This window comes from Cucurbita moschata, unplaced genomic scaffold, assembly GCF_002738365.1.
Source record: "Cucurbita moschata cultivar Rifu unplaced genomic scaffold, Cmos_1.0 Cmo_Scf00001, whole genome shotgun sequence".
Classification (NCBI taxonomy): domain Eukaryota; kingdom Viridiplantae; phylum Streptophyta; class Magnoliopsida; order Cucurbitales; family Cucurbitaceae; genus Cucurbita; species Cucurbita moschata.
Genome location: NW_019268517.1, coordinates 8620785 through 8636237, shown reverse-complemented (window position 1 = coordinate 8636237; position 15453 = coordinate 8620785). Strand labels below are relative to the sequence as shown.

The window sequence follows — 15453 nt, the reverse complement described above, 5'->3', positions numbered from 1 at the left end:
TTAAAAAAAGGAAAATTTTATAAAACTTACAGAGTTTGTAAAAAAAAAAAAAAAAAAAAAAAAAAAGAAATTAAACAAATAACTATTAATTATTAATTAATTTAATAATGAAAATAAATTTATGTTAAAACTTATATTGTTTATTTCAATTGATTTGATTTTCAAACAAAAAAACTCAATTAAATATCCATAAATAGACTAAAATTGTATATAATTAACAGCAAAAGAAAGTTAATAAACATGTATATTAATAATTTAAAATTTAGAAAATTTATCCGATGAAGATTTTGTTGGATAGCCTTTAATAGATAAATTACCATCTATATATCAAACCTATATCCAATGATTATTTACTGACATGCCAAGTTTAAATTTAAATTTTAGATCTATTAAGTTTTTAAAATTTGGAGCTATGCAGTTCATGGTTTCATGCAGTTGGATTTAGAGAAGAAAAAAATAAAATTTCTAGTTAGAAGATTGGACTGTTCGGAATCGATTTAGTTTCAGTGTATGAACAAAACGTGACCATCATTCATTCATCCAACTCAATGACGTTTCTTTCGAATCTTACAAATTTTACAAACCCACGGCTCCGCTCCAAATCACCGACTGCTTTTTTCTCCCCTCTTTTGGGTTACTTTCCCTTTTGCAAAACCATTTTCTCGAGGACCCATTTGTTTGATTTGCTCCAAACAACTCACTGTTCATCAATTTACTCTGTTTCTCTTCAACCCCCACCTCGATTATGGCCGCTCTGATGAACTTTCACCACTTCTTGCCATGAGGGTCGAGTTAACTTACCGTATTCAATGTTTCAAACTACCCCTTCTTCGCTTTTTCTCTGTATTTGTACCCTTTTTTTGCTGGATTCGATTACTTCTTGAAACCTGTGATTTCGCTTTGGAGTTGGGAAAAAGTAACGCCGGCCCTTGTGTCTGGATTTGCTCGTATCAGCTGGCTTTGTCTCCTCAACGATGATCGATGTGATTTGTATGAAATTCCATTGAGATTTGCATTACTGTCGGGGAATTTTATTTGGTCTCTTTCTGGAGGGGTTCAGATTCTTTATATGTCGACTGGTTAATCTTCAAATAGCTTCAATAGTGCAGTATTTTGGGTACTTCCTCTCCTTTTTGATTTAGCTTTCAACCAATGATTTGGATGACTAATAGTACATATATTGCGTTTACTGTTCTTGGATTTTCATAGCATTACCCCAACTCTGAAACTTCTGTAGATCTTTGAAACCCTTTTAATAGTTTCCTTAAACCCTTTTGTTCTTCTGCTACAAATTTGAATTCAAGTTCAAATGCTTTGTTTAATGTATTTACAATCGATGAAGTTTGAGTTAGGCGTTGAGGTTTTAGTAAACATGTGGTTAGATGCCTACTGATGCTGCATTTTCCTCGCTCTGTTTCAATTTCTTGAAATTAAGGAGGTGATTCAGAAGACGAGGATAATCGGCAGAATCCTTGTCGTGGTGCTTTCTGATCGAAGACGAGTCGTTTTTTTTTTATTCAAATGCAAGATGGAGAAAAGGAAAAGAATCACACAGTACAGGGAGAGACTAGATAAAACACTCAGATCTTCTGATCTGACAACCAAGGAGTCTGTTGAGGCCCTTGTGTCGAATCAACTTCGTCGTTTGAATTCGAAACACGAAACCGAAGGTCGGTGATGAACTGATGTGTCAGGATATTTAGATATCTTCCCATCATGTTGGTTAAGCCATCCATTTTGGAGGTTCTAATCTTTCGTTTATGTGTTGAAGGATGTAACGAAAACGTGTTACGTAAAAGAACTGCGGAGGTATCGAATTTTCTTGACATGTTGAGGAGTGCTTCCGGTAATGGTAATGATAGTAGCAGAGCTTCTGAGATGGAACATCATGAGTGGAAAGTACGTTATACTAGAATTTCGTCTATCTGATATTCATTCTAAGTGTCTATGAAGTCGTCGATTATATTCTTTTCAATATTTCAGATGAAGCACGATGATGAAGACTTTCGGGTTATGTATCGTGAAGGACCGAAGGGCACTCCATTTCATACATTACTTGTTGAAGGCTTTGTAGATGGCCCGGTTGATATTTGTAAGCGTTACTGACGAACATTTGACTTTACCCTGAAAAGTTTAATCTGTTAAAAGCTCAATGTGATTGATGATCTTTCACACAACTCCAATTTGCTTGTTTGCAGGCTTGTGCACCTCGTGGGAATCTGAACTTTACAAAAGATGGTGAGCGTCATCTCTGATCTTTTGTGCATATTTTGGAAAACATGTGTCTACTTGTCCATGCCTAACATAAATATGGTCCATCTATGATTGCAAGCATGTTTTAGCTCGCACGTGCGCACACACACAAAAGGTTTGCTTATTTGGTTTTGATTTTTTGTATGGGCTTCCGGGTGATTGAGACGGTGTTTCTTATTTGAAAAGATTTGAGATCCCACGTTGGTTGGGGAGGAGAACGATACATTCTTTATAAGGGTGTGGAAACCTCTCCGTAACAGATGTGTTTTAAAAACCTTGAGGGGAAGTCGGAAAGGGAAAACCCAAAGAGGACATTATTTTCTAGTCTTGAGCTTAGGCTGTTACAAATGGTATCAGAGCTAGACACTGGGCGATGTGCTAGCGAGGAGGCTGAACTTCGAAGGGGGTGGACACGAGGCAGTGTGCCAGTAAGGACGCTGAGCCCCGAAGGGAGGTGGGTTGGGGGTCCCACATCGATTGGAGAAGGAAATGAGTGCCAGCGAAGATGCTGGGTCACGAAGGGGGTGGATTGTGAGATCTCACGTTGGTTGGGGAGGAGAACAAACATTCTTTATAAGGGTGTGGAAACCTCTCCCTAGCAAATGCGTTTTAAAAATCTTGAGGGGAAGTCGGAAAGGGAAAACCCAAAGAGACATTCTCTGCTACGGGTGGACTTGAGCTGTTACAAATGATATCAGAGCCAGACACCGGGCGATGTGCCAGCGAGGAGGCTGGGCCCCGGAGGGGGTGAATTGGGAGGTCCCACATCGATTGGAGAAGGAAATGAGTGCTAGCGAGGATGCCGGGTCACGAAGGGGGGTGGATTGTGAGATCTCACATTGGTTGGGGAGGAGAACAAAGCATTCTTTATAAGGGTGTGGAAACCTCTTCCTAGCGGATACGTTTTAAAAACCTTGAGGGGAAGCTCAAAAAGGAAGGTCCAAAGAGGACAATATCTGCTAGCGGTGGGCTTGGGCTGTTACAAAAAAAGTCTCATTTGTATCGTAGCGTAATAAACGGTGAAATTTACATGGCATCAGCCATAGCGGAAGTGCTGAGTAATATGAGTTCTGGATCAACTCTAACAATGAATGGATTAAATGACGTTTGTAGGAGTATTAGTCACTGGTTTCTTCTTTCCACTGTTCTCCCTCAGGTGGCCTCAATTTACTGTGCCGTCTTTCAAAATTCTCACCAGCAAATGTCTTCAAAAAGTCCGGATCGGTGAACAGATCGCATTAGTAAGGTTTGTCTAGCTATACAACCAGCACTTATATACGTGCACGCGCACACGCACACAAACGCACCCGCTATCTTCATCCTGTCACATCTGTTTTGAAATACTGAACTTTTATTCTTTTGAAAGCAAGGGTTAAGGTTTCATGGCCGCTGTCAACCAGGGAGATCATCGTGCACTACTTTCTTTTCGAGTACTTTCAGGATGACCTTATCATCGTACTTCTAAACTCGGTAATTGGTTGAATAAGATCATGGGAGATCAGTGTGCACTACTTGGAAGTTGATCGCTCCCTAAACCATTTTTTTTGTTTCGTTACAGATATCTGATTTGGACAGCATTGATATAACAACTCATGGATTCACGAGGCACGCTATCCCGGATGCAGAAGATGTAGTTAGGATCGATGTCGTGGGAGGCTTTGCTATACAGAAGGTGACAGATAACAGGAGCTACTTCCGGTGAGGGGTTTCTTTCTTTCTTTTTTATTTACAACGATAATTTGCTAATCCAAGTTAAACATAAACGTATCGGAAATTGATGTGCGGTGGGTTGATAAGGACTGGTACAATATCGACATAGACGATTACTTTTTAATCTTTATTAACAGCAAGGACTATTGTATTGATAAGTTAAACATTTAAATTCTATCTCAAATACATATCGTCCTTGTTTGATCTTCGTCTTCACAATCCGATCCTGGAAGAGATCCTTTTTCGTTACCCCGTTGATATCGTTTAGAACTTGAACAGTGAAAAATCTCGCAGGACAATAGCAAACATGGATATGAAGCTGGATTTCATCCCTCCGTCACTTATAAACTTCATCTCGAGGCAACTCATCGGCAGTGGTTTCCGACTCTATCAAAAGGTAATACATTGTTCTACCGATATATGATTCGAACCCAAAATAGTCGGGCCGTGTTCCTCAAAAACCATATTGTCATCGATGCTTCTAGTTACCAAGTCTTCCACTTTTGTCTTAAAATTCCAATTGTTAACACTATTGCAGGTAGTGGCTTCAATGTTCAAATCTGATGAAGATTTTATGAAGGCCTTGAAAGACCCACTGTACATACATATAAACGAAGCTCTCTACCGGAAGAATCAACACGATAAAGCGTTCGAAGAAAAACAGCTCGGTTCTCCAACTGATAAAACTGGAATCCATCCTTTTCCAGAAGAGCAGCCGGAGAACTCGAGGGAAGAGCTGCAGGAGAACTCGAGGGAAGAGCTGCAGGAGAGCTCAACGGAAGAGCTGCAGGAGAACTCGACGGAAGAGCAACCGGAGAACTTGATGGAATATCAGAAGGTTAACGTCGAGCCCGCCAAAGCTGTTATGGAAGCTAATGAGAAAGAAACTTTTGGGGAGATTGAAGAGGAAGAGAGCAATAAAACTGTCATTTTAGGAAGAACTGTTGCAGAAAACTGTAATTTTAAGGATCAAAGAATCTCTATAATCAGTCCAGAGGTAGAAAAGGCTCTGCAAACTTTAGATGAGGTTATTAATATGATGAGGAAAGGAAGATTCATCGGTGAAGCAAAGGCTGGTTCTTGCTTGAGTGATGAAAAGCCTCCAGATATAGAGAAGGATACCGAAAAGAACTCGGGTACTTCTGAAGATCGAAATGTTCATCCGAAAGTCGAGCTTTTCGCTAGCTTGTCAAGGAAACAAACAGCCGAGAGAGCTTCCGACGAACAACCTCGAACGAGCTCTAACCATAGTTCAAGGTAATAGCTCTGACTGGTTTCTTGACATTATTCTCTGAGTTTGTTCTTGAAGCATCTTGGTTCTTTCATGGTGATTATGGCCATTATGATTGTTTAGCCAATGATGAATTTTGTAGCCCTCAAGCCACCGGGTTGACCCGGAAGGCGGAGTTCTATGGTCGAGGTGAAGGACCGTTTTAAGTATTGCAAAAGAAACGTCCTGTGATCCAAGGCGGAGGGTAAATCTAGACTTGGGTTATAAGTTCAAACTTCGTTACCAACTACTGATAACTTTTTTCTCGAATTCAAATCATTGTTCCACGAGATTAGTCGAGCGTGCACCGAAAACAACTCTGATTGTCCATTTTACAGGTGTCTCGAGCGGGGCGTAGAATTGAAATTTGTCTGAATTTGCATAATCAATTGTATTGCAGGCGCTTAGGATCATCAAATTCTTTATCCAAGGATGTGAACCACAACAAAATAGTTCCAGCATCTCCAGAACATAAATGTTTACCTCTTGAACCTGCTGAAGTTAACCACACGACGTCGAGTTTCATAGAACATGGAACGATAGAAAACGCACATTCGGATCAAAATTCGCATAATCCTGATAAGCAACCAACCAGTGAGTGTCATGGCATCGACGAAATCAACGGAGATTCAGCGGAGAGGTACGTAAGGAATAGAAAGAACCGGTTCTGGTGTTTTCCGGGCAGTCCGATACGGCTGAAGAAGGGAAGAAGTTGAAATTCAGATGAAGGTGAAGCAGAAACTTTAACTTGTTTCTAAACCTGTAAAAATAGTAATAAATCTCAATCTGGCTGAATTTTTTTGGTTTCTTTTTGTTAATTCTATACTTATTTGCTTTAGCTTTCTTTCTTTATGTGATTTTAGCTCAGAATTTTCCGTGAATCCGACTAATATGAAAATAGGGTTGCAATTCAATCTTATCCTATCATATTTTTAAGATTATTACGAGGATTAAGAATATTTTATACTTGTAACCGATGTTCGTAATATGTTGTATCGTATGAATGTTTGATACTTGAGTCCTATACAATTTTAGTTATTAATGTAATATGTATCGTGGATAAATGATATATTTTTTAAAATAATTAAAAAAGTGAACAACCCACTAACTAAATTCAACCCAACCCGGACCGAAAGTATAAGGTTGAGATGAGTTGTGAACTCTATTTGGGTTCATGTCACTATCCTAACTCGAAACTAGAGGGTTGGGTTGGGTTGTGAACTCGGGTCAGATCACCAACTCAACTAATTCGAAATTTTGAATTTATCTAAAAATATTCTTAAGTTAAATTTTAGTATTTATTTAAATAAATACTAAAATTTTAGTTTATTACACAGTAATTGTATAAAAAAATATAAAATGTTCAAGAATTTATTAGATATAAAATTGAATGAGATTAATTTTCATTTTTTGCTAAATAAAATTTAAAAATTAAAATTTAGTTTCGGTTGTAAAAATTAATGAATTGATTAAAAAAAATAAAAATATTTATTGAAACTAAAATTATAGGTAGTAAATTCTTATTTTTTTATCTCATTTAACAAAATATTTATTTATTCCTATAAGTTCAGAAACTTTAACACATTTCTCATTTTTTGTCATCTTCATTCATGTTTCCTTCCCTTTTACCCTATACTTCACCTCCGCCTCGAGCATTCTTGAGTAAGCATTTCTTTTTCAGTTCATCGCGCAACTCCAATTTGATTCTGCTTCTGTTTATCGAAATTATGAGCTTCACGTTTATTCAATCACCCAATTACGCCTTTTCATCATTTCGGAAGAATGTAGATTCTTTTTTCTGCTGAAAGCAAAATTTCTCCGGCAGTTTTTGGTGTCTAAAATCGATGGATTTTATCCATTCTAGATTTCAGCCAAAATAACTTAAGTGGGGCAAGTGTTTTGGATTTGTTTCATTACTTTCAGTTTATATTTTTCTCTGTTTCTTACGATTTGATTTCTTAAACTTGATAGTTAGCTGTCGAAGTGCAAGGAAATCATATACTTTATGAACTGTTTTGCAATTTTTGATATCTGGGCATGACTGATTTTGCTTGGATGTCTAGTAATTTCATATATATTCAATATTTGGTGTTGGGAGTTGAATGAACTATTTGATTTGTAGGATTAAATGTTGCTTTATTGTTAACTTGTCGATACTTTGAATGTATGAATATAGAGTGTTCTTCTGTTAAAAGAAGTAAAGATGGTGGAGCTTAGTATTGTGATCTGAATAGGAAGAAATGTTGACCCTGCTATCTCTGTTTGGTGCACCAACTAATTAGCTATCTATTGATTACTTTTAATTAACATTTCCCTCACTCCTTTTCAGGAGTTACACAATGGTAATCTCGTGATAATCTTGAATGGCTGCAAGGCTCATGCCGTCGACTCTTATGAAGAAATTTCTCAAAGGGGTTAAACCAAATTCATGCTTATCTCCAATTCTTAGTGGTAATTATGTTGATTCTTTCCTGGAAAACAATCAGAGTAATCCAAGGTTAGAAGAAAGTACACAATCCTTGAACAATAAGTTCGTCTTAAACAACTCGGTCAAAGGTTTGGATAATGAAAATAACCTGAACTCAGAGGTAGAAATCTTCAAATGTTTGGCTATCCAGAAGGGATTTTCCCATACGGTCCAAACATATTATGTGACGATTCTCAAGCAGGGTTTGGATGGGAACGTTGAGGAAATGGATAGGACATGTCAAGATCTCGTGAAGGATGGGTGTCTGGGTGTTGAAGAAGTTATTGTCACTTTGGTTAATGCCTTTGTTAGACATGGTAGAACCAGAGAAGCACTTCGGGTACTTCCTCATGTAAACTTGGTTGGTTTAAAGCCTTCGATAGAGACATTTAACGTTGTATTGGCTGTTTTCGTTGAGGAGAACAGAGATATTGAAGAGGTTTTATTTGTTTACAAAGAGATGGTGAAAGCTAGCATTGTACCAAATGTTGACACATTAAATTTTCTGTTAGCTGCATTGTTTCATGCTGAACAAATCAAGACAGCCATGAACCAGTTTAGGAGAATGAGCAAGAAAGGATGCGTTCCTAACAGTAAAACCTTCGAGATTCTCTTAAATGGTCTAATTACACGAAATCTAGTGGATGAAGCTGTTTTAGCTTTGGGTATATTATACAAAATTGGGTGCGAACTCGATTTGAGCTTTTATACATGTGCAGTATCTTTATTTTGTAGGGTAGACAGAATAGATGTTGGAAGCTGGTTGTTTAGAATGATGAAAGCTTCCAATATTATACCAGATACCTTGATTTATAGTACTCTAATACAAAGTTTGTGCAAAAATCTATTATTAGATGAGGCATCATTTCTGCTCGAAGAGATGGTTGAAAGTGGTTTGATGCCTGAAGACAATGTATATGTTAGTATTATAAAAGTTTTTTTTGAGCTTGGGAAAACCGATGAGGCTATAAAGTTTGTGAAAGATAGATGTTTTTTGTTCACTTCTCCTCACAACGCATTGCTTGAAGGTTGCTGCAATGTTGGAAATATCTTAATAGCAAATCGTGTCTTAGGACAAATGTCGAAAATGAGTATTGATGATTGTAAATCTTGGAACATAGTTATTGGATGGTTGTGCAACAATGCAAGAATTGGAAAAGCTTTTGAATTCCTAGGTAAAATGATTGTGTTGTCATTTGTGCCTAACAAGGACACATATGCAGCTCTTATAATTGGAAATTGTAAATCCAGGAGGTACGAGGCTGCATTACAGTTAATGAACGAGGTACATGCTAGATGTTGGGTTCTTCATGCTGGATGTTATTCCGAGCTTATCGAAAGCCTTTGCCAAGCCAAAAGGACTCTTGAGGCTGCAGAAGTCTTTTGCTACATGTCTAAAAACAGATACCCTCTTCATCCTTCTTTATTTGATACATTGATCAAAGGGATATGTGATTTAGGACATATCGATGAAGCTTTAGTGCTGCTACAATTGGCATGTTATGCTGGTACTTCTTGTAAAACCGTGACGTATGCTTCTATCGTGTATGAGTTGTCTAAATCTAACAAGGCAGAGATTGCCTTACTAGTCTTATCACAGATGCTGGTGTTGGGCTATAGCCTTAATTTGGAGACATACTGCATTTTCATACATAGTTTTTGTGCCATGAATCGGGTAAAGGATTCTATAACGCTTTTCAACCGTATGGTCAATGAGGGCCTTCTACCTGATTCAGAAAGACTTCATGATTTATTGTTATGTATAGCTGATCATTCTCAGCTACATATGATTTTGACTACAATTGATAAACTTATTGCACATACTGACCTTGTAAATACTGCTACTTACAACTTGCTTATCAATGGGCTATGGAAAGAGGACAGAAAATATGAAGCATGTAAATTGTTGGACTCGATGTTGGAAAAGGGGTGGGTACCGGATGCTACGACTCATGGATTGCTGATTGGCTCTCTAGTTAATGAGAATTCGGTCATTGAGGATAATGTAAGCAGCATACTTGTTGAGGGCCTAGGGAATACATGAGAACCGACTTTCACAGGAGAATGCCATTTGATCCATCGACGATCGAAGGCCTGGGGTGCCATTTGATCGATTTATGGTTCACATGTATCATTAATGCTGGCCTCTTTGATTGTTTGACTGTAAAGACATTTCTCAAGCTTTCTCCTCAACACTTATCCCCCCTTATAAATGAGCAATGTCAAATGAGCAAATGGATACAACCGGATCCTCTCTCCACAAGCAGCAACAGAAAGAACAGTTTTGAATTAAAAGGTGAGTTTGATTTCTTCTTATTGTTTTTTGAGTAATATCTTAGTGTGTGGCTGATAAATGTAAGTGAAACTGGGTGTGGGTAGCTGATAAGTTAGCATATAAGCTAATGGTACATTTTCTCCCAAGTTCGCCGCCAGTATTAGCAACGAGATCCGCGAAAATTGCACCCTTTTATGCATTTTCCCTGGTGAACCTGGAATTTCTAGAAGAACTTTATTTGTTTGCCATATCTTCGCCAGGTGTTTATGGAATTATTATTGCGGGTTGGTCTAGTAATTAGGGGGCGGCCGTTCGGTCGCCTATGATACTAGGACCAATAGGTCAAAAATGGGTTTGTGCCGCAGGTGTTGAATGATCTACTCTACACAGGTGTGGGCTCATAAACCCTTTCTTTCATTCATCAATAGGGTCCTCGTCGGTCACTTTTCCGGACCAGGATCGATAAGTGGAAGTCATAAAAAAGCATGTTAGCTTAAAATACATACAATGGCTTAAATGTCATATCAATGTCACAGTTTTCTCTCTGATATTAACTCCAGAATTCTATGCTTCAGGGGCCATGGAGGGAAAGAAGCTATCGTGCAAGTTAAAGTAATACGATCACGTGACGTAGGAGTTTCATCTACCTGCTAGGATGTGCATTGAAGCGAGCCAGAGGTAACTTTCCAAGTTAAGGATGTCGTAGACATTTTACGGCTTCATCATAGCTGAAGTAATAGAGTCGAACTTATATAGATCGTTGCAAGTTCTGGGAATACCGTCCAATCTTCGTAATATATTCATTGACCTGTAGACAAGCCTGGTGAATGATTGAATTCATAAGAGGAAAAATGTTGTGGACTACGGAGGCTTGGGCTTTGTTATGGTGTTTGTGGCTCGAAAGAAATCGAACAACCAAAGCCTACCGCTAGCAAATAGTCCGTTTTGGCCTGTGACATGTCACTATCAGTCTCACGGTTTTAAAACATGTCTGCTTGGGAGAGGTTTCTATACCCTTTTTAGGAATGCGGCGTTCCCCTCTGCCCCCGATGTGGGATCTCACATAGACCTCCCATTTTTGTTCTTTTTGTACTAATTCATATTGTACGCTCTGGTAGTGCACGAAACATAGCAAATTCTACTGTAATTACAGCTGATCCTTTTGAACTGGAAAGCTTTTTTGTAGGCTTTTCGGAAGGGGGTTTCCTGTTCCCCATTGCCTTTGGCTGTCTTTCTGTGCCTTATGCCTGAAGTTGATGCTTTTACGCTGTTTCCTTCTATCAAATAGTTGCTACCCCAATTAGGATGGTCAAGAGTTACGGGGAGGAGTTCGATTTTCGGACTTTTATGAATCTTATCCGATCCCGAACTCTTTAGGGTCGGCTTTTGAGAGCATATTGTTCAACCACAAAATTTTTGTGCGAGATTCTTTGCATCATACCTTTCACTAAGTTATAAGTAAAATTTTATAGAGAACAAAATTGTCATTTATATAGTCACAGTCGTGGTCTGTTGCTACTAGAGTCATGGTCGCTCGATTGAGTAGTGATGTATGTGCGAGGGACGAGGCCTTTATTTATCCCATTTTAGGCAATTTCTCAATTAAAAATTTGAATCAAGGTGAGAGGATATATAGTAAAAACTATTAATTAAAATTTTATAATTCGGAGGAAAATAGCAAGGCTAAATTAATTAAAAAATATTTTTAAATCTTAAAATTTAAAAATAAATAAATCTTGATATTTAAATTTTAAATTTTTTTTTATTATTTTAATAATGTCTTCCACTATTCAAAAATACCCATAAACTTATAAAAAGTAACATTAAGTTTTCACGAATATTTTCGAAATATGGTATTGGAGTATTTTGTTTTTTTATTTTATTTTAATAAAGTATATTTTTTTTTATTCAAAACTAAAAATAAATGTAATTTTAAATTTTTTTTAAAAATTAAAAATATTATTGTTTGTTTGTTTGTTTTTTTTTTTAAGCAAAATACAAAACTTTTATTTATTTATTTATTTATTTATTTAGCTTAATTAAACTTTATCTCCCATCTTCTCAAGCCGTGGTGATCAAGAATCGAATTAAACTTACTTCTTCTCAATCCGTGGTGCTGAAGATTCTCGGAGAGAGACTTGGAGCTTCGAAAATGGGTGGGGTATGGAGAGGCGCGTCTGGCGAATTGGATTCACCCGCCGGCGACGGTGTTACGTCTAATAATCCCAGCACTTGGTCTTCCGGCGATCGATGTTCGACTAGAAAAGTGGTGAAGTCGCAGTGCAAGACGGAGGAGGTCGAGCCCGGGAAATTCGTCAGGAAGTGCGAGAGAACCGAGGAGATTCTCAGAGACTGCATCGGAAGGTATGTGCATCCGTGTTCCTCTGATTTCTGTTGTCCTGTGATAATTTATTTTAACCTAACTGTTATTGTCTTTCGAATTAAGATCTTAGTTTTCTACGGAAGTGTGAAGAAAAGAAAATTGGTTCGTTCTATTTGTTGTTGGCAAAGAGAAATTGTTAAACGTAGGTTTCGTTTCTTTATTTGGAATCAAATTGGTGTGATCCACATGGCTATTCCTAAGTTTGATTTCTTCTTTATTGTTTAGGGATATATCGTAGTTCTAAATTTTGAAGTATAATGTGCTAGGCTAAGGCTGATTCCTACGACTTGTTAAGTGAACATCTGTTTGATGCGTTGAAAATTCCGAGCCATTTGGGCGGTTTAATTTCTGATTTTGTTGCCGTGATTGGTTGTTTTAATGGAATCTTAGAGGGATGGACATTGAAATTGGAAGGTGCTAGGCTTACTGTTTGACATGTGAGTGATGATTTTTCTTGGGTTATTTGTATTGAAGGTTGAAGAATCATGACTTACCGGTTACCTCATAATTTTGTTCACTATGTTTTTTGGCCTAAATGACCAACATATAAGAATATTGATTTTTTCTTCTTGGTTATTTCACACACACTCACTTTCATTTCGGGTTCCTTCTGTCGAATTTTCTTCCAAATTTTGATAATTCATCACATAGAAAATGTAGATGCTTGCAAGGGACCGGAAAGAATCAAAATTTCCACACCCATTCAACATTTCATCCTAATAATTGTAAAAGCTTCTCTGGTGGTTTATATTCTTAAAGCACATCATATGAAAATTTTACAGTGTCCTCCCATGAAGGGACCTAGCAAATGAATAAATAATGTGTTTAACGTTCACTTTCTTAAAGTGTATGGGTTTCATAATTTGAGAATGTGTTTTGGAAGATGAGAATGAGAGTAGAAACTGAGAATGAGAGGAAGGAACAGATAAATGAAAGAAGAGACAAAAACTGAGTAGAAACTGAGAATGTGTTTTGGAAGATGAGAATGAGAGTGATGAAGGGGCATATGAAATAAGAGGGTTGAATGTGCTTTTTCTATCGTTCCTTAAGCGAAGTGCAACATCTCTAAACAATTAAAGTGAAAGAATGTAGCTGAGGTTATTTAATATATAAGAGCTCCTTCACTTTAAAATCTCTTCTGCGTTGTGATATAGAAAGGCAGGTTTAGGAAAAATATGTTTCTTGGATGGAAAATTATGAAGATGACCGAGGAATGCATTTCCTGGATTGCACTTGTGCTGGCTCGGTGTTTGATGGTTGAATGACTATGACATGATTGGAACTCATTGGTTAGTGCCTTGAGCCTCATGTAGTAGAATCCATGCATCATATATTGGAAAATATTGATTAGCCCTTAGATGAATGGTGATTAGGAACTTGAAGGGCAGTGTCTGGGAATATTTTTTCTGAGCCTGCCAGACGGAAGCTATTAGAACTCGTTAATGTTGTACATGGTCGGTTGCAAACTTGAAAATGATAAATTTTTTAACCTACATTGATGCTGCTTTAATTGCATGGAAGATCAAGTTGGAAAATATAGTAATCCCTTGCTTACATCGAATTCGAGCAGCCATCTACCGTGACAAAAACCGCCAGAAAGCCTTCCACTTGATATGTTGTAAGAGGATCACATGATATGATATTGGAGCTAGGAGTGAGGAAACTCTTTTCATTTATCGGATTGAACCAGGTGCTTTTGCTTCTTTAATGTGCTATGCTAAATTCTTAACACACGATGACTTCGGTTTTTGTGTTACCATGTTTTGATAGTATGAATGTATATCATTTGATAGATAGAACCCAAAGTGGAAAATTCATTTATAAAAGAACACATGTAAGGAATTTAAGAGCTCTTCCACCCCCCTCCAATCTATCAAAACCATCAGGAACTTGTGTCCTCTAGTTACTCATCTTCCCTTTTTTAAAATTACTTGCTTCTGGTTAGTTACTTTAGGCCTCTAGGTTGCTTCCCTGCTCCAACTGTTCTCCCCTTTTAGTTCAATTAAAGTGAGCTGAAGAGCTACCTATCAACTATACGAGTCATATGACTAAGTCATAGTTGCTTTGTTTCTTTACAGGCCGGTCGAAGTGATACAGTCCAATAGGGAATTTACAGAAGAGGATGTAACGAATGAGGTGGTTAATAATAGGTCATTCTCGTCAGGATCATCAGAATATCAACCATTTAATTTCCCTGGACTTCGCAGCGATATTGAAGCCATTGAACACAGCCTCTTCGGTAGCATGAAGGGGTTCTTTGATGCAGCTGAAGAGATTAGAAATGGTTTCTTTGGCTCTTTCAGAGATCCACCCCTATTCAGCAGAGAGCCTTCGTCCTCCCCATCGATGAGACAAAACGAGCCCGACTCCGGTCACGTTGACCTATCTGGATTGGCCAGGGATGTCTGATTACCCAGAATGAACCCGATCGTCCTTTCTTTTACAGATGTTAGATACAACAAGGACAGTATATCATCATTATCGTGGTGGATGTAGAATTGATAATCAGTGGAATAAATGTTTTTCCAGTCTAAGCATTGTTATCCAATATGTGCTCATAGATATTGACATATTGGTTGATTATGTGTGGAATCTGACTTTTGAGTGGTGCAAAATGGTTGGTTTTGAAAAACCAACCAAGCTTTTAGTTGTAAAAAGCTTTACTTTTGTAATGCATGAACTTAATAGGAAGAATCTTTTACGTTCATAGTGGAGGGGGCCACTGACCCAGTTTATCTTTTGTATATGATAATGATAGTCTACCATTTAATCCATAAACTAGTTTAATGCACCAAACATTATTTTCCTTGCAATGGTTAGAATTAAAAAAAAAAAAAAAAAAAAAAAGTTATAAAGAAATCATGGAAATGCATAGGACTGCTTTAATTTATATTTGGTTTAAATACTACTTTGGTCCGAATAATTCAGGCTTTGATCTATTTTAGATTATATACTTTCAAAAGGGCTATTTGGTTTTTTATACTTTTGAGTCTTTTATATTTCACTTTTTTTCTTAATTTCATAAATTTGTTAAATGGTTTCAATTATGTGAAGTTTATATAAAAACTAACCTAAACGTTTTGAAAGGATAATGA

General features: G+C 37.3%; 3 protein-coding genes across 5 annotated transcripts; all 3 read left to right on the top strand.

The window, feature by feature from the left end:
* Positions 1–550: 550 nt before the first annotated feature.
* Positions 551–6071, top strand: LOC111437548. 2 transcript variants are annotated; one of them, XM_023075678.1, is made up of 12 exons: positions 551–1117; positions 1436–1670; positions 1772–1899; positions 1984–2092; positions 2199–2238; positions 3410–3499; positions 3624–3723; positions 3812–3951; positions 4258–4360; positions 4502–5220; positions 5337–5438; positions 5634–5722. In XM_023075678.1, the coding sequence occupies exons 2-11, from the start codon at positions 1529–1531 to the stop codon at positions 5398–5400; spliced, it is 1635 nt and encodes a 544-aa protein (XP_022931446.1). In that variant the 5' UTR covers positions 551–1117; positions 1436–1528; the 3' UTR covers positions 5401–5438; positions 5634–5722. The 2 variants fall into 2 exon arrangements, with proteins under 2 accessions (XP_022931446.1, XP_022931366.1); XM_023075598.1 differs by lacking the exon at positions 5337–5438 and having other exon boundaries at positions 553–1117; positions 5634–6071.
* A 748-nt stretch (positions 6072–6819) lies between these two features.
* Positions 6820–10874, top strand: LOC111445820 (pentatricopeptide repeat-containing protein At1g63080, mitochondrial-like). Of its 2 annotated transcripts, none has more exons than XM_023084334.1 (3): positions 6820–6895; positions 7563–9996; positions 10551–10874. In XM_023084334.1, exon 2 carries the CDS (start codon positions 7597–7599, stop codon positions 9742–9744), a length of 2148 nt encoding a protein of 715 aa, XP_022940102.1. In that variant the 5' UTR covers positions 6820–6895; positions 7563–7596; the 3' UTR covers positions 9745–9996; positions 10551–10874. The 2 variants fall into 2 exon arrangements, with proteins under 2 accessions (XP_022940102.1, XP_022940109.1); XM_023084341.1 differs by lacking the exon at positions 6820–6895 and adding an exon at positions 6902–7123.
* Positions 10875–12021: 1147 nt separating this feature from the next.
* LOC111445845 lies at positions 12022–15070 on the top strand. Its single transcript, XM_023084363.1, has 2 exons — positions 12022–12339; positions 14437–15070. The coding sequence occupies exons 1-2, from the start codon at positions 12128–12130 to the stop codon at positions 14765–14767; spliced, it is 543 nt and encodes a 180-aa protein (XP_022940131.1). The 5' UTR covers positions 12022–12127; the 3' UTR covers positions 14768–15070.
* The last annotated feature ends 383 nt before the right edge of the window (positions 15071–15453 follow it).